Source organism: Cololabis saira, chromosome 5, assembly GCF_033807715.1.
Source record: "Cololabis saira isolate AMF1-May2022 chromosome 5, fColSai1.1, whole genome shotgun sequence".
In the NCBI taxonomy this organism is placed as follows: domain Eukaryota; kingdom Metazoa; phylum Chordata; class Actinopteri; order Beloniformes; family Belonidae; genus Cololabis; species Cololabis saira.
Window position 1 is genome coordinate 22,447,457 of NC_084591.1, and position 18,962 is coordinate 22,466,418.

The 18,962-nt window shown below is 39.2% G+C and overlaps 1 protein-coding gene across 7 annotated transcripts in view; it reads left to right on the plus strand.

Annotated features, from left to right (window-relative positions):
• Nucleotides 1-18,962, plus strand: part of ndrg4 (NDRG family member 4) — a 73,419-nt gene that overhangs the window by 44,297 nt on the left and 10,160 nt on the right. For 5 of the 7 annotated variants that reach the window (XM_061721220.1, XM_061721222.1, XM_061721218.1 and 2 more), the window contains 4 exons: nucleotides 13,068-13,173; nucleotides 17,153-17,273; nucleotides 17,912-17,974; nucleotides 18,193-18,253. In XM_061721220.1, the coding sequence (XP_061577204.1) occupies nucleotides 13,068-13,173; nucleotides 17,153-17,273; nucleotides 17,912-17,974; nucleotides 18,193-18,253 (351 nt within the window). Of the gene's footprint in view, nucleotides 1-6,652; nucleotides 6,858-13,067; nucleotides 13,174-17,152; nucleotides 17,274-17,911; nucleotides 17,975-18,192; nucleotides 18,254-18,962 lie in introns of those variants that run through there. The other 2 variants (XM_061721223.1, XM_061721224.1) reach the window with 1 other exon arrangement.

The following is an 18,962-nucleotide window of genomic DNA, read 5'->3' on the forward strand; positions in this document are numbered from 1 at the left end:
ATTAACCAGGCCAGGAACCCACCCTGACACTCTTCCTCTCCCCCACACCTCACCTCTGTCATGACACTCATCTGCACTCTGTGTTACATTAACGCTCAGCTCGCACTTTGGAAACTTGCACTTTGATCACCTCCACATTGTTGGACCGCTCTTTCATTCTGCTTACTGAATAACTTACCGTGTATATATATTTATATATTTATAGTAACTCAAATACTGCTAATCCCATTACTTGTGTTTATATTATTTATACTGCTAAAAATATTACTGTTCCATATCTCAACATGTAGAAAAATTTGTTGCACCAACCAGGCCAAAACAAATTCCTTGTATGTCCAGTAACGTACTTGGCAATAAACCTTTTTCTGATTCTTATTCTGATTCTGAAATCACATGACAATGTCTCTCTTAGAGAATGGATGATACAAGGAAAACGGGTCCAGTGAGGATATAATCTTTTATTCCATCGTCCAAAAAGTCTTGGATAGTCTAACTGGTTGTTGACAGCTGTGATGTATTAAACAGCTTTTGCTTTGGTCAATCAGTTTAATGCTTCATGGTTCTATTTGTTCCCAAATATATGTTCAGTCGACCTCATAAAACTAAATACTTATGTGCTGTTTGAATGTTCTTAAAACTTGACTCGACTGCCGTTTGTTTGAAACTTTCCCAAACTCTTACACCATCAGTTGGATAAGTCTGGAGTTCACACATTTAACAACTCGCCTTGTTTATTTCAGTCACACATGCGCTGAGTGGCAGCGATGTCTCATGAAACACCTCTCTTTCACCTCTATTTTCACACTTCAGCCCTACAGAGGACTCGGATAATAACACTGCATTTTCACGGTAGCGTTGTTTTCAGCGATGTGCCAGATAAAGGTCTGAATTCATTTATATAATACAGGCTTGAGATCAAACCTTTCTGGACTAAAACGAAAGTGGTGTACTATTACATGCTGTAAATAATAAAATCCCTACAATTAAGGGCTTTTTCCTTAAAAAGTTCCTTCAAAGATTTATTTTTAAGTTATTTAAGTTAACTTTATCATCCCTTTTTGATGATGAAATGCCTCTCCACCCTCACACTGGTGGCTGAGCCATGCAGTTGCTTTTTCAAAAACTTGTTCAGGGATTTTGTGCAGTATGAACACCAAATGCAAGAGAACTTTTGCTATGTAGTTAGTTGTATAGAAGCATTTTGTTCATCTTTCTATCATGACATGTTATCGTCTGATAGAAAGATGATGATAACACATCGACACCTTTTAAAGATGAGATCCAAAGGAGAAAGTATAAATAGTAAGTCTCATTGGGAAACTAGACAAACCTGCCCCTCCCATAGAGGCACGATTCGAGATGAGTTGAAAAGATGTGGATGTGATTTTGATTTTGATGCTCTTTTGTGATGATTGTGGATCGTTTCTTTCAAGAATTCCTTTTGTGAATATCTTTTTCCATCATTAAGTGGTTGTTTTCAGGTCATATTGTGTTTCTTAGTTTAGGAATTCTTTTTCTTTTCCTGTCTGTTGGTTTTTATTTTGCACGCTTTTTATTCTTTTTTTATTATTCTTAATCCATCTTTTTGTGTAATCTTGTAGTCCATTTATATCTTTATGCAGATGTTTGCCATTATTTGTGATCATTTTGCATCTCTTTTCTACAATTGGATCTCTTTTACATGGACTTTGTCTGAATACAATAGAAAACCCACAATGGACACTGAAGTTGAAACAGTAAAAAGTAATAAGAAATTGTAAATATACTGAACTCCGACTAATGAAAAATGTGATTTTTAATCATGGTTCAACAGTCATTTAAAAAGAGAAACTATTGTGACTGTCCCAGACAAATGAGTTGGTGGCCCAAGAAAAGACAAATAATTTGAGCACAGTAACAAGTTAAACTGAAGTGTGTCCTGTAATTAACATCACAGGTTTCTTCAGTCAGTCAGTCTGACTACTTAAAGAGTTAAAATTGTCACTCGGCTGTTTTGTATATTGGTTTTCACCATGCTGAACTTGGACCAGAAAAAGCGAAGGAGAGAGTTGTCTGAGATGTTGTCTTAAGTCAGTGTTTCTCAATCCTGGTCCTCGTGGACCCCTGTCCTGCATGTTTTAGATGCTACCCTGCTTCTGCACACCGTGATACAAGTACCTGTGTCATCAACAGAGTTGTGTAGACCTTGGTGACAAGCTAATGAGGACCATTAATTAGAATCAGGTGTGTTGGTGAAGGGAAACATCTAAAACATGCAGGACAGGGGCCCACGAGGACCAGGATTGAGAAACAGCATCTTAAGTTAAACGTAAAGATTTTAAAATAATCTCCAAGCAGTTTAATGTTCCTGTGACTACAGTTGGTGATTTCATTCAGATGTTTAGGGTCCACAGGACTGTAGCCAACCTCCCTGGACATGACTGCAAGAGGAAATTGATGACGAATTAAAGAGAATGATAATACGAATGGAAACCAAAGAACCCAGAACAACTTCAAAAGAGATTCAAGGTGAACTCCAAGATTAAGTATGTCAGTGTCAGATCTCACAATCCATTGGTGTTTGAGCCAAAGTGGACGACTGAGACGACACCAATGTTGAAAGAAAATCACAAAAACGCCAGACTAGAATTTGTAGTTATGCATATTAACAAAATACAAAGCTTTTGGGAGAATGACCTATGAAAAAAACTAGAGATTTTTGACCAGTCACATCAACTCCTTGTTATCAGATGCAGAAATGATGCCTTCAAAGAAAAGAAGACTATTGTAAAACAAGGATGAGAAAAGAAAAAAATGTGGGTAAAATAGCCACATATTTCCTGTTGCTGGAGTTCAGTGGTTGATATGAGAGCGTCTTTGGGTCGGCTTAACACGATGATGACAGAGTGGCAACATAATCTGGACGTAAACAGTATAGAGTACATAGCGCTAACCAACTGTGTGCGAAGGCAGTTTGATCAAGTGCCAACCATCTAACTTCCTGGTTAAGTCAAATGCAGAGCTCAGATTTGTTGCAGTTCCTTGACTGGCTACTAGATTCTGTCTAAAAATGCGAGTCAATTTCCATTGACTACCATGTTAAAATGTCTAATTTTAGAGCAGAAATAAACGTATTGATATATAAAAACTACGGAGCCTGTGAAGGATCATGCAATATATTTTTAATAAAACGTGAGCACATTTAATAAAATGTGAGCACATTTAATTAACTTGTGTGCACGTTTTATCAACTCGTGTGCACGTTCTATCAACTCGTGTGCACGTTCTATCAACTCGTGTGCACGTTTTATCAACTCGTGTGCACGTTCTATTAACTCGTGCGATACCCAACGATACCCATGGGTATCTGATATGGTATATACCCAGCTGGGCCTTGGAGTTGGCCCAAAATAAAATCAATGATGAGACCTAGATCATCATAATTCCGACGGCGGAGATTACTTGCTCTAAGCATTATTTTTTAAAGTGGCTAGACTGATCACTATACCATGTTGGGAGGCTAGAGTTGCCAGCATTTCTTTTTGCGCCATGCCTAACCCATGGTAAATTCTTAGGAGACCCATGTTTAAAGGATCTTAATGCCCTTATGGCTGATAAGGGACGCATTACAGCACGATTGAATATAACGTGTGCATGTTTATTAAATTTTGATCAAGGGTAAGTAAATCGTACTCATGATTTTATGATATATTGTGCGCACAATTTTCCAAAATGTGCGCACGCTTTGTTAATCGTACCCACGCTTTAATGAATTGTGCTCACAATGACACATAACGTGCTCTCGATTAACCTTAACGTGGCCACGAAGTTACTTTTTTTTCTTCACTTGAGCTCTTACAGGCTCTGTAAAAAACATATTTTTAGGGGAATAAGATGGAATCTGAAGGAAAAATTCTTAGATGTGTTTAACTTTAAACACAGTAAGAGAATGAGAGATATGAAACCGAAAATAGCTTGGAGAATATCACTTCTCCTTGAGACTGTATGTTCAATGCATCACATTTGCGCCATAATCCGAAAATAGTCTACACAAAACTGACAGGTGTGACAGAGTGTGATGACACTGCATATAATCAAAAAGATTGGAAACAGAGAAATTACTGGAAGATCTTGTATATAATTTTTGAATTTGAACATAAACAAACATGTTTTAAAATTGTTAATTTTATTGATGGATAATAAGGAATAATTAATGAAAAGTGGAGCAGATGGCTCATATCTGTTTGCGTGTGATATCATTCTGAGAAACCTTTTTTGAATAATCAATAATTTATTAATATATGTTGGATGTGTAGAAGCCCAAACTGGCGACCCCAGGTCGCCAGTCTATTAAAATGTAAAACGAAACTTGAATATCAATGTATTGATCTCACTCTAGTTTCATAGCGGAGCCATGGAAATCGATTTTAAAGGTTGGTCAGAGATGTTCTGAAGCATTTTTGCAACATTAGCTGAAATTGTCTTTACATACAGTTAGTTAAATGCTCTCATATAAAAAGTAAGTAAATAAATGAAAAAGAAATATCCCAAGTGGAAGCAATAGTTCTCTGAAAACACCATCCAGTCATTGTGAGTGACCCAAACAAAATCCGTGGACTGCTGGCTTGTCAACTTATATTTTTCTTTAGTGTACAGCCCATATGCTTTGGAGGCGTAGCTTCAGTGGCAGGTCTGAAGGAAGGGGCTGTACTTTTTAACTGTATTTTCAAAATCTTGCTGATTCACTTGTCTGTTCAACATCTCCTTTAAGGCATGATTTCCACTGTATACGAACAAGTCTGCATGGCGTTGCATTGCTCCCTGCCATGTGCAGAGGCGAGAAATTTAATTTAAAATGTCATCCAGGTTTCAACTGAACTGTTTTGATGTAGGTTGATGTGGTTGATGATCAGTTTAAAAAAAACTGATAGCCGCAGAAAAATGATCAGCTTTTAATCTCATTGAAATATGAGACTCAGAATGAATGAACTAAATATTTGACGAATAAGATAGTTTCGGACTGATAGGTTATGGGTACAATAACTGAAACCAGCCACAAATATGTCGACTTGGAATTTGGAGTTTTGTTGGACAACCTCAACAACCCCCACTGTCATCCTCCAAACTCTAAACTAAGCCGGTAGCGGTGGGTCAGAAAACAGCGGAAAACATCAACGTTGATGTTTTCCTCCGTGGTGTCATTTTACAATCATTGGCATTCACACTGTGATACTACCTCTGGAGCAGCGAACCTGAACCGTCCCAAATGCAAAGACACAGAGACAACTTTGATTGGACTGCTTTTGCAGTATGCTCAAAAGGACTTTTGACGCCCTTGTTTCCAAGTTCCTTTAGGTAATGAACTCCACTCTTAAATGAATGGGTTCTGTGCAATACGAGCAATTCGCAGCATTTAATGGGCACTGGCCATGAGTCTGTTGAAGATAACCTCAGTTCTTCCATTTAATCCCCCTCTACCTTCATATGCAAACACTGATTTAGCTAAAACTTAGTATTCAGTGTGAAGTATGTGGTATGGAGAATGTGAACAATTACGCAATTTGCAGTATGCAATAAGTACCTATATGATACACTCCTTGGAGAAAAATGTATAGTATGCCACTGAGTAGTCTATAGCATACCTAAAATACAGTGCATGACAACAGTGGACAGAAGTCATAACAACAGGGAAAAACAGTTGGTGGCAGTGCTATCTTTTTACTTGAGCGCATCAAATTAGAAATTGGCCACAAATGCTGAAACATACTCTGAATTACATCGCTTTACAGCATCACACTGCATACTTGCAACAGACAATGTGGGATATACACAGTAGTATGCGATTTTAATGATTGTTGATTGTTCAATGTTTTGTTCAATATACACTAAACAAGATGCAGCTTGGCTATATATAACAATAATAATATTATATAATAATCTAATGTTTTATCTCAGTATGTGTTTTGATTTGACATTGTTTTAGCTCTGTCGACGCTCTCTTCCTCAGTTACTTTACATACATTCTTGCATTCATGTTGAGCCTGCTCCATTTGTTTTCTAGCAATGCATTTTTGACTTATTCTTACTTGCAGAAAAACTCCTCAGGCCCCCGTATCAATTCAATAAAAAACTAATTTAAAGGGATATGTTTTGCATCAAAATCAAATGAATCATATACATTTATTTGGAGCCGGAATAATAATTGTTTCATAGCCCTGTAAAACGTATATCAAATCCATTCATCAGTGCATCCATCCACACGTCCATTGTCTGCGCTGAATTCAATTCTACTTTAGGGTCATGGGGACTTTTCAAATCAGTAATGACATTTTAATACATAAAAAGGCTACATAAAAATAATACATAAAAGACTTATCTTTAAATATTTATTAAAAATGTTCCATATTTTTCTCATTAACATCAAAAAATAGAAAAACCGAAAACAGCATCAAATTATAACCAGAGCAGTGGTGCTGATGAGACAACTGCAAAACAGACTGGCCAGTCGACCAATCACAGGCAGGGAAAGCAGCACTGTGAGCTGATGGAGCTTATTGTCTCCACCCTCCTGCCCCACTCCCTGCTCTAAAGAGGCTGTACAGTGTGAAAGAAGGGGAGGGATGGGTAGAGGAAGAGGAGGAGGGGCAGAGCAGCAGCTCCCAGCATAAGAGTGTGGTTGGTAGCATAGCGGAGCAGACAAAGACTCTGCAGCAACCTGCAGCACCTCGAGCCAACTCTCCATCCTACAGCGAGTGCTCACCAGGACCTAGTCCTTTAAAACAGGAGAGGTCTGGCCACTCGGCTGTCTGTCTTCACCCTCCTCTTCTTCATCGGCTGAGAGTTCAGATCCTGAAACCATGCCTGAGTGTTGGGATGGGGTGAGTGATGAAGGATGTTTACATAGAGCGTTGCCATCAATATCACAATAAATTCTGTCTGCGACAATTTTGGAGCTGCTTCTGTTTGGATCTTAACGATAAAGCAGAAATTCTTCTGTTACGGTGACGAGTCTGTGTCTTTAATTCTGTTCTGTAGTCATGGGGGGAAACTGCAGAGTCAGTGGCGCTTGGTGGGTCATCCTTTGACTTTGGCCCACTGACACACTTAAGCACGCTTACACAGATGCATTGCTCTAGTAGTCTTACTTCAGCAAATGAAGCACTCTGCTTATTGATTTTTGCATTTTGGAAAAAGATGCCGAAAGATGCGTGTTGCATGTTGTGTTTTATGGTTTTGCAACTAGATAGCCTAAATTTCCAAACCTGCTGCGTTGGTGCATGAAGAAACGTGTGGATTCCTCCGTGGTTTCCTCCTGTTTGTCTGAAGGTCATAAGGAGCTTGTGTTTTTCTGAAAATGTCACTAAAGCTGACTACAAACAAAACCCCTGATGCATTTACTGCTTGAAATTAGAGTGTTGATTGACAGATAACATTAATGTTAACACTATAATAATAGCGAGGCAATCTGTCTGGATTAAGTCGTGATTGTTGGCTGCATGGCTCTCCGCTGCTGCAGGGGATTATGGAGAATTTTGGGACTCTGCTGCAATCCATATCTGCTGTGTGTCTGTGCTCTGAGTGACTTGGGTGTCATTTAAATAGCTGCAGGGTGATTGTGTATTATATCCCAAATAGCAGGGCAGCTGCTGAGAGATGCTGCAGATCGTTGGCAACAGATCCACACAGGATTTTTAGTCAGCTGTTTCTCCACATTTTACCATTTTTAGGGTGTGAAAACAGGCAGAGGAGAGGACGGTGGTGAAAGTGCGTCTGTTTGTTTATGCTGCCTGTGTTGGTGTGTGCGGGTATGTGTACACTCACGGTTGCACGTATCTTCTAAGGTAGCATGTATCCTCCATTTTGAGTTAGGCAAGCTGTGAAGCTGACAAAATGTGGGTCATAGCAAGAACCATTTGGATGCTGATCACATCCACTGCTGCCTGTTTTCATAGCAGGTACAGTATTTTGAATTTGTAAAGATACATTTACTGTCTGATAGCTTTTTCTTTTGTGTTTATGTAAACAAGGCTATTGGTTTACATTGAAGCAGATGCTTGTATCATTACATTCACAAGCATAAATTATAAAATCTATTCATTAAAATAAGTGGCATTAAACAAGCAATTAAATACAACATTAAATTCCATTTGGAGTTTCTATGATGCACCTGGGCATCATAGAAACTCCAAATGGAAGGGATTAAAAAAAAAGCCATTAGGCTTATAATTTACTCACTAATTAGGGCCATTCAGATGTTTCTTTTCCAGTTGGAAGATCAATTTGATCCCTAGCCGCATGTGATGTTCTTGGGCAAGACTCTGAGCCCCATATCACCCACACTGGTGTGATCACGGGTGTGTGTGACTGAAGGAACTAAAGTGCATAGGAAGTGTGATATGAGGGCTTGGATGAAAGATCAAAACAGTACAGAGAGCTTTGCAGGGCTCAGATAAGATTTAAAGGTTATTGTAGCATAGCAACTGCTAATAACGTCCTATTATGCAGATGTATATTTTAGTTAAAGGCCAACTTCAGATTGAAACCAATTGAGATGTCTAGTAGGAGTGCTGTGAACAGCTAAACAATGTAGACTTCAAGCTGCAAAATATGCAGAAATCACAATCAATCACTTCACCAGAAATCAAGATCAGATCAGATTTGAACACACGGTGTCATGTAGAGCCAATGAAAAGTGATATTTGAGTCTAGTGCAGCATATATATATATATATATTTTTTCAATCAGCCTCAATCCAGTGTATGTAAATTATTCTTAAAATCCAAATTGTTACTTACAACCACGTGTTTGCCTTTTTGTTGCTCTTTGTTGGTTTGTTTCCTCTTATATTTAAGTAACATCAAATCTATTTGTTTTGTTTTCAAGGTCATAAATGCTCACAATAACATTAAATTCTACACGTTGTTTTTCCCCGTTTCAACCGCCTGTGATCAAGCCTTATTGATAGATCTATGAAAGCTGAGATTTTCTTAATAAAAGGAAAAATGTCTTTTATATCAGATTGATTCAAATCATCTGCCACTTCCTGTATTTTATTTAGTGTTATTAAATATTAATACCATTTGCAATTAAATTATTGAAAAAGGTGGCATTTTAAGACAATCCATGCCTAATTATTCAGGATTAACCACGCTCCTCTAATTACCGCCATCGTCTCTAGTGTTGACTCCCTGCAGCTCTGTTGTAGAAGATTAATGAGGAGCAAAGTGGTTTGGATTGACTGTCAATGACACAGAGCAGTTTCAGAAAAAGCAGGTTGAATGAAAATGCTTTAAGACACACTGAGTCATAATACGAAGGAAGAATGTTTGATTATTTGATTAGTGAATGCTCCTGATATATTAGTGTGTGTGTGAATGAATAAATGAGACGTAAAAGGTAAATTTCTTACCTAATTTCTTACTCACATAAAAACAATCGTAACCCTAATAATTTATCAGACTCATGTGTGTGACAGCAGAATTTGGGGTACAACTTTTTTATTTAACAGATTGAGATACGCACACACAAATAATATTGGAACAATAATACCCCCATAGAAAGCATGGAGGAAGTGACGTCCTAACTGAGGGCCCGCCTTGATGAGAGAACTGACAGTTTGCATTTTCAAATTGAATATTGTCCCTAAAAGTGCGTTGTAATATGTAAATGTAAAATGGAATAGACTGGGGGGCGCTGTTTTTCCTATTGCATTTGAAAATAGTCCTTTGATCAGTAGTTTCAGTCTTTGTAAATGAAATGTGAAATGCCCTTGTCACAGAGCAGTCTGGGAGATTTGCGAGGCCCTGTGCGAAATGGCCGGGGGGTTTTTTTGGGGGGTTTTTCGGGATGGATCGGGTGTCTATATGCGCAATTTTAACGCTCTAATTAGCAATATACTGGATACCTTCCTCTGCCTCATCATCATCTTGTCTTGCTTCGACGTGGGGCCCCACGGCTGCTTGAGACCCGGTCGGATTGGTGATTTTTGTAACAAATTTATCAAACAAGCCTTTCAGAGAGGCATTAAACTCTTCCATTTTCTTTAGTTTTTTTCTTTTTTCATCCCCTGATGGAAATTTCCTAAATCTGTCTCGTTCTCTCGACATTGTGTGACAGTTTGTTCCACACTCCACCCGTCTGGATCAGAGCAGCTTGTGTCAATGTGCTTGGTCAGACACGCGCATCATTGCACATATATTTAATGATATGCACAGACTAGTACACATTTAGGTCTGTAATGGAACGTGACTGTTGATATTTATAAGGGAAAAAAGGAGAAAAAAATTTGAAAAAAAAAAAATAATTGAAAATTTTTTTTTTTTTGAAAAAAAAACAAAAAAAAAACGGCCCATAGCGCGATGCCCCTTGGGGCGCGAGGCCCCGTGCGGTCGCACGGTTCGCACACCCCTTGCGGCGGCCGTGATTTGAACATTCAATTTGTTAAATTTGAATGTTGAATTGAAAATTGAATTTTGTCCAACAAAGAGCTTGGTGACATTTAAATGTAAATGCAATAGCCTGGGGGCGCTGTTTCTCTTATTGCATTTGAAAATTGTCCTTTGTGCAGCAGTTTCAGTCTTTGAAAATGAAATGTGAAATGCCGTTTTCATTTTAATTTGCAAGTTGTTAGAAAGTTGCATTTTAATTTAAATTTTGTCCAGAAAAGAGCTTGCTGACATTTAAATGTAAATGCATTAGCCTGGGAGCGCTGTTTCTCTTATTGCATTTGAATATTGTCCTCTGTAAATCAGGTTAAATCTTTCAAAATGAAATGTGAAACAGCTTTTCCATTTTCATTTTAATATTGTCATAGAATGCCCATACAAGTATGTGAAAATTCAAATTCAAATTGAATTAAAGCTGCAAGCAGCGATGAACGGGCCCTCGCACTCACGGCCACCGCCCCCCATAAGCATATCAGAAAAGACACCACCCACGACTCTCTATGTCAAACCATTCAAAAGTTATGGCAGAAAATCGGGACAACCAATCAGAAGAAGGGGCGGGGCTAATTCAGGCCAATGAAGGTCAAGGACTCAATACCGAGTCCCATGACACCACCCACGACTTCCTATGTCAAACCATTCAAAAGTTATAGCAGAAAAAAGGGACAACCAATCATGAGAAGGGGCGGGGCTAATTCAGGCCAACGAAGCTTAAGAACTCAGTACAAAGTCCCATGACACCACCCACGACTTCCTATGTCAAACCATTAAAAAGTTATAGCAGAAAAAAGGGACAACCAATCAGAAGAAAAGGCGGGGCTAATTCAGGCCAATGAAGGTCAAGGACTCATTACAGAGTCCCATGACACCACCCACAACTTCCTATGTCAAACCATTCAAAAGTTATGGCAGATAAAAGTATTCTAGGGGGCGCTGTTGAGCCGTTAGGCCACGCCCATTAATGCAAACCATGAAATATCAAATTTATCGCCAAGTCTGGCTTGCATGCAAAAAATGGTGACTTTTGGAGAACTATCAAATATGGACCAATCAGATGAAGGGGAGGCGCGCTTTTTCACGTCTAGCGTCGCCACGGTAACACTTTTGAAAGAGAAAAGTAATGCGTGTAGTCGCAAGATGGAGACGCACATTTTGAGGTATAACACACCTGGGTGCACGTTACGGTTCGGGCCGTATTAATTGCAGAAGGAATGGCATAAATTGCGCCAAAATTACACAATTAATTCAAAATAGCTGACTTCCTGTTCGGTTTCGGCCATGGCTCCAAGAGACTTTTCTTTAAGTTGCGACATTATCCAGGTGTGTACCGATTTTTGTGCATGTACGTCAAACCGTATTGTGGGGCTTGAGGCACAAAGTTTTCCGGGGGGCGCTGTTGAGCCGTTTTGCCACGCCCATTAATACAAACCATGAAATATCAAATTTATCGCCCGGCCTGCCTTGCATGCAAAATTTGGTGACTTTTGGGGAACTATCAAATATGGATCAATCAGATGAAGGGGGGGCGCACCTTATGGCATCTAGCGTCGCCACGGTAACACTTTTGAAAGAGAAAAGTAATGCGCGTAGTCGCAGGATAGAGACGCACATTTTGATGTATAACACACCTGGGTGCATGTTACGGTTCGGGCCGTATTAATTCTCAAAGGAATGGCTCATATTGCTCCAAAATTACGCGATTCATTCAGAATGTTCAAAATGGCCGACTTCCTGTTCGGTTTCGGCCATGGCGCCAAGAGACTTTTCTTTAAGTAGCAACATGATAAAGATGTGTACCGATTTTCGTGCATGTACGTCAAACCGTATTGTGGGGCTTGAGGCGCAAAGTTTTTTCTGTCTGAACCAATCAGATCAAGGGTGGGCGGGCTTTTTGGCATCTAGCGTCGCCACGGTAACGCTTTTGAAAGAGAAAAGTAATGCGTGGTGTCGGAGGATGGAGACGCACATTTTGATGTATAACACACCTGGGTGCACGTTAAGGTTCGGGCCGTATTAACTGCCGAAGGAATGCCATAAATTGCGCCAAAATGACACGACTAATTCAAAATGGCCGACATCCTGTTCGGTTTCGGGCATGACGCCAAGAGACTTTTCTTTAAGTTGTGCCATGATACAGGTGTGTACCGATTTTCGTGCATGTACGTCAAATCGTATCGTGGGGCTTGAGGCACAAAGTTTTCCGGGGGGCGCTGTTGAGCCATTTTGCCACGCCCATTAATGCAAACCATGAAATATCAAATTTTTCGCCAGGCCTGACTTGCCTGCAAAATTTGGTGACTTTTTGGGCATGTTTAGGGGGGCAAAAAGGCCTTCCTTTTGTCAGAACAATAAGAAGAAGAAGAAGAAGAAGAAGAAGAAGAAGAAGAAGAAGAAGAAGAAGAATAATTCCTGCAATTACAATAGGGCCTTCGCACTGCAAGTGCTCGGGCCCTAATTATTGTATTTTAATTTCATTTTTGTCCCAAATAACTCATGCATATGTGGAAAATTATAATGCTATTGTGGAATTACATTTGCATTTGAATAAAGTCCCCTATGGGCTTCCATAGTTTACCCTCAGAGGATCATGTGTTGGGTATGTGTGAACCACCTGGTGATATTGTGTTTTTGTGTGTTTCAAAGGAACACGATGTTGAGACCCCTTATGGGATGCTGCACGTGGTGATCCGAGGTGCACCCAAAGGAAACAAACCCGCCATCCTCACCTACCACGACGTGGGGCTGAACCGTGAGTAGAAATCCAGAATAAGAAAATGTACTTTGGATGTTTCTGCATTTACACCTATCACACTTATTTACATGTAAATAAATATGCAAATTTACATATATTTACATTTGCAACTTGAAAAGAAAGGGGAGTGTCAAAAATGGGGGGTATCCTATATAGTTTTAGTAACATAGCCCACATAGTGACCCCATCTAGAGACCAACACAGACTGGGTCACCATGGAAACTGTAGACAAACCCATGTTGGGCTCATATTTGCACCCATTTTGGATCTTTGAAACAAAAACTGCATTTCTCAATGCCTTTTAAATGTTTTATCTCACTGTATTTTCATAAACAGTATTATAGAGAGATAGACTCCATTGGTCCCAATGTTAGAAATAGCAGACTTTGTTTAATTTGTTGTTGTTTAGTTTGAGCCAGTGGTGTAAGCCACTAATTTGGTAATTAACAAAGGAAAGCACAATCCAACTCTAAAACCAAAGCCAAAGAGGCTCAGATTTCCGCTTGTGTAGCTTAGGGTCAGATAGATTACCAGGCTTGTCAGTCGTCAGCTTTAGCTGGAAATTAGATTGAAGACCTGTCTGAAACAAATAAAAGACCAGAAACAAGCCTTGTTATTAAGTAAATCTTGCAAATGGAGGGTGATGGAGGGCAAGGTATATATTCTTAGCTTTATGTCAAAGTCAGACAGCTGTCACCACATTCACTCTACAGCAACATGCCCTTCATGTGAGCGCATAATTCACGCTGAGTGGTCCTTGATTGGATACACATGAGTGCTGCGAGAAAAACAATGAGCGTCAAAATGGCGGTCTGAGGGGGACTTTGTCCTGAAGTATGATGGCAAAAATAGAAAGACGAGGAGGCGATGAAAGTGTGAAAGGCATAGATGAAAATGTAGGTCAGAAAAACATCCCCATCCTGCAGAGAGGGGTGGGGCGGGGCCCGCAGCAATGCGGCGCTGCCATGACGGGATGGTTGGGGAGGAGGAGGGGGTGTATGTGACTGGTATGACTGCAGATATCTGCCTGTTTTTGTGTCCCACTGCTCTCTTTTTTCCTTCCTGATCCTCTTCACTGTCTCCATCCCTGGAAAAAAAAACAACTCAAAATCCAACCTCTCCTGGATGAATCAACAAAAGCCACGAGAGTAAGGTGGAGAATAGGAGTGCAAACAGAATGAAACCAGAAGAAGACGTCTTCCCTGCTGCAGCAAAGCCACATGGCTTTTAGTATTCATAACCAGCCATTAACTGTTTGATTGCATCATACAACCATATAGGATAAATGGAAAGCTGAAAAAAGATATGAAGAAAATTGGTGGGGAGTTTATTCTTCCATTCAAATGAATACCTAAAAAGCAGATGGCATGGCCATCTGCCAGGTCCTCGAATAAGAACTGGAGTAGAGAGAACCAGAAAGGAGAAATGGGAAAATGTAAAAGAGAGAGAGGGAGGGAGGGAGGGAGAGAGGAAGATAAGACGTGAGAAGGCAGAGGGTTGATTTAAGAAGTAGAAAACAGGTCAGGCTCCAGAAATAGTTGGAGATAATGGGAATGAACTATTAAATCTGACTTCCAAGGAATCACAGGATGAGGATAGAAGGATACAGTATATGGAAAGAGGTGATGGAAGTGAGGCTCATGGAGGGACTGAAAGGAAGAAAGTGCAGAGACAGAAGTAGGTCATGGAGTCAGTTGGAGTGCATGCTGCGAGCCGGGTGATTCAGGGTGGCCGCGATGAGAACCCCCTCACCTCACTGATGCTCACGTAGCATCAATAATCTCCATGAGCTCGGGATGCGGAGAGTTGGTAGTAAAGGTTGAGCACCCACCTTTCCCAGCTTCCCCTGCATTTCATTTCTAGCCTAGTTTCCATGTTAATTGGTCCGTTTAATTAACGTGGATCAGTTAGAGCCCGTGGAGGAAACAATGATCCTGCGTGGTTTCACAGACACTTAAAGTAGGCCAACTGCAGTCAGTGGGGGGGGCAGAGGAAGAGCTGGCACTATAGATACAACTATTTCACTGTTTAATGTCCCAAGTATTTCCTACTGCTTCAGGAAATAGAGCTCTGAATTTGAGAGTAATCCTCAGTGAACCACTCTCAAAACAAATCAATTCATCCTGCCAACACGGACGAAATAGATATTTACATTTGAACTTCCATAATCCCTCTTATAAAATCAGCTAAAAGGTATTAGGGAAATAGAAAACCAGATTTACTGTAACCGATTGCGAGCGACCATAGTTTAACAGCTTGTTCAGATGTGATTGACCAAATACTGGCCTTTAAGAACACGTGTAGTTGTTGAGTTTTGACTTCATACAACTGTAGCGTTGCTGAAATCCAGCCACTGAGGCTCACAGGGCAGCGTTCCCATAAACGGGAGGATTCTGTCTGGGAGGGCATCTGAGGGCATCAGCTGTGGAACCCAATAATCTGCTGTGGTGACACAAAAATAGAAAAGCAGGAAATGAAAATGGGAATAAAAGGAGTAGCTTTGCACAGCAGGAGCTCCACTCACCATAACAAAGGATTGAGAATTATAAAAGCCTGTTTGAATGATTTAATAAAACATTACTGATGCTCCTCAGAGGCTCTACTCATCTCAAACCAAATTTATCAAAATGTCTACATGCAAATAAAATCCCAGTGTTCATTTGAACAGATGTATCTTTCTTGGTTGTTTTAATAAATCACCCTTGTCTTCAAACCTCCTGTCATTAGTCGTGAATACATGGAGACACTCCCACATTTTTTTGGTTTGTACATGTACCGTTAATACTTTTGGGTACATTAAAATATTAGAACAACATTAAAAAAAAAACACACAACTTCACAGCATGTGTCAGTCAGACGCTGATCAGAGAAACAGAATAGAAACATTTTACGTTTCTGATTAACATGCAGCCGCTCTTAAGTTTAGTTTGAGTTTATGTTATTTAAAAAGGGATAATGCGATTTCATAAAACACATGATTGCACATGGTTAAAAAAGCCAGAATTTAGTTTCCATCTGTAGCCCTCTGGCCATGAAGTAAAAAAAGCAATAAAATACATCTACAAGAAAATACATGGTTAGTCACTTGATAAGGTGCTAATGTAACAAATAATATAAACATAACAAACTGTTAAGAGAGCACAGAGCACACAATACCTATACAATATAATACAAGATTCAAACACTACAATTGAGAAAGAATAAGACATCACAACATAACATTTGATCATAACATCCAAAAATCAAACATCTCTGGCCTGAAATGTTAGAAAGAAACAAATTAAAAACATTGTACTTGTCTTCTGCCTGGCTGGATAACGAATCCTGTATATTAAAAACACGTGTATAGAAAAAAAAACATTTTTTTTGTGCTCTTTGTTAATCAGTTTATTAAGATATACATCAGTAATATCCCCAAAACTGCGAGGCCACCAAGCCCAACCTTCCCTGGAGTAAAAATGACCTTTTGATGAAAATTTTCAATGTCAGTAGTTTGGTGAATATTCTCAGCCAACTCTCTCAAATTTAAAAATTAACATAATTTGATTTTTATTACAGAGGTATCCAGCAATCTCTTTATTTGAATCATTTGGGTCACATAACAAAAAAAAAAAAATCTGTTGAGAAAACACACACACACACACACACACACACACACACACACACACACACACACACACACACACACACACACACACACACACACACACACACACACACACACACACACACACACACACACACAGAGTAGAATCAAGCTGGATTTATGTTTCTGGGTTGAAAGTGAGCATGAATGAGGACTGTCTGGAGGATGTGTCAGAAGGTTTGTGTGCCTCCTCCTTGCTGGCACGGGCCGAGCTGCACAGACGGCCACCTCCAGGAGCCTCCCTGAGTCTCATGAATATTTAACATGATCACATTCCTCTCTCTCCATGCTACCTGTGCTTACTTCCCCTCCTCCCTCACTCTCCTGCAGACAAGCTGTGCTTCAACAGCTTCTTCAATAATGAGGACATGCAGGAGATCACCAAGCACTTTGTGGTTTGCCACGTTGATGCCCCTGGGCAGCAGGTCGGGGCTGCGCAGCTGCCACAAGGGTAAAACAAATACTTGTCTGCACTTTTACTAGGGATGCATCATTAATGCAGAAATGTTTATTATGAAATGTGTCTGTTATCTTACTAAACTAAGCATGAACCACTCATGCTCAAAAATTCTCCTTTTATGAATTATTAATTTGCTCTATTCATTCATGTTTTATCGTTAAGATATATCTTGTCTCCTTGTTGCCTTTTAGACCTTTAGACTTTCCTGTGATAGGATTGTTTCTGATCTATAAAGCACTTTTAGTTGCTTTAAGCCCTTGTACGTGCTCTTAATCAATAAAAATATCAGATTAATGGTTGGAACAGATAAACACTGCAGTTTTAAGTTTAAAAATTGTGGATACCTAATGTAAAAATAAAAATCATATAGAAAATTTATTTTTATTATATTTGTTTATGTTTCATTCACGATTAAATACATGAATAAATACTAATGAATTAATATTTCATGAAATATGTTCAAAAGTCTTTTGATTTCTTGATGTTTCAAATCAGGCCTATGAAGCGAAGAAAAAAAAGAAAACTGGGAATCAGTGCTTCATTAATGAAGTTTCCTCGTTGGATTGATTTGGACCTTTTATACATAATTAGACTTTAAAAATCACAAGTCCCGTCCTTTAACTCCACAGGTACCAGTACCCCACTATGGACCAGCTTGCCGGGATGCTGCCCACTGTTGTGCAACACTTTGGGTCAGTGATCTGTCCTTTGAAATAACACATATTCTGCTAATTTACAGTATATAGCTAGGATTTAACATGAAGTACTGTATGTACAGGTTCCATCTTTTTAATTTCTGTTTTTTTTTTCACACAATTACATTTGTGAAAAAAAATAATGCTCTAAAACAATACTTTGGTGTATCAGTCGTATGTTACGTTGCATCTGATGCATCTGTGATCACTTTTAGATTCAAGAGCATCGTGGGGATCGGAGTTGGAGCTGGAGCTTATGTCCTGGCCAAGTTTGCTGTAAGTGTGACTGCTCCGTCCTGGATCTGTTTAGGGAAGGTTTTAGTGCTTTAATGTCATCAGTCTTTATAAAATAAAATATACAATACTTATAAAAGCAATTCATTGCTGCCGAGGGAGAGAAACTGTCTACGTTCATAGTTTGTACTGTTTCACCACACAGTGAAACAGTTGTTAAGGAATTGTTTTTCCAAAAACCTGCTAGTTATTTGCATTCTGCTACCTAGCATTGAATGCTAGCGCGGCGTATTATGTTAACGCAGAAACCCACACAGCAGTTGAAGTGTCTGTATGAGACAAAAACAACTGGAAGGAAGAGTTTCACAACTATGTCAGATATTATCATTTTTAGATATCTGGATATCACACGATGCAAAGTAAATACAAATATTTCCCTTATTTATGTTTCCTGTAGCTGAATCCACCAGTCTCGAATACTTCAGTGGCAACTTCTCTCTGACATTTGATCATTTGTCATGTCAACATTAGGGACACTTAAAGGACTGGACATCATTTTGTTATCTGCATGATAATATACAAAAACACATTTTTGATTATTTCACATTGATATCATTAGAAAGTGTAAAATTGGTTAATAACTTTTAAATGTCTGTAAAGTATACATGAATAAAAATGAACTGTTTACAAAGTTACCTCTATAAGGTTATCATAGGCTTCTATTTGTATATTTCTATACTCTATGGGCTGC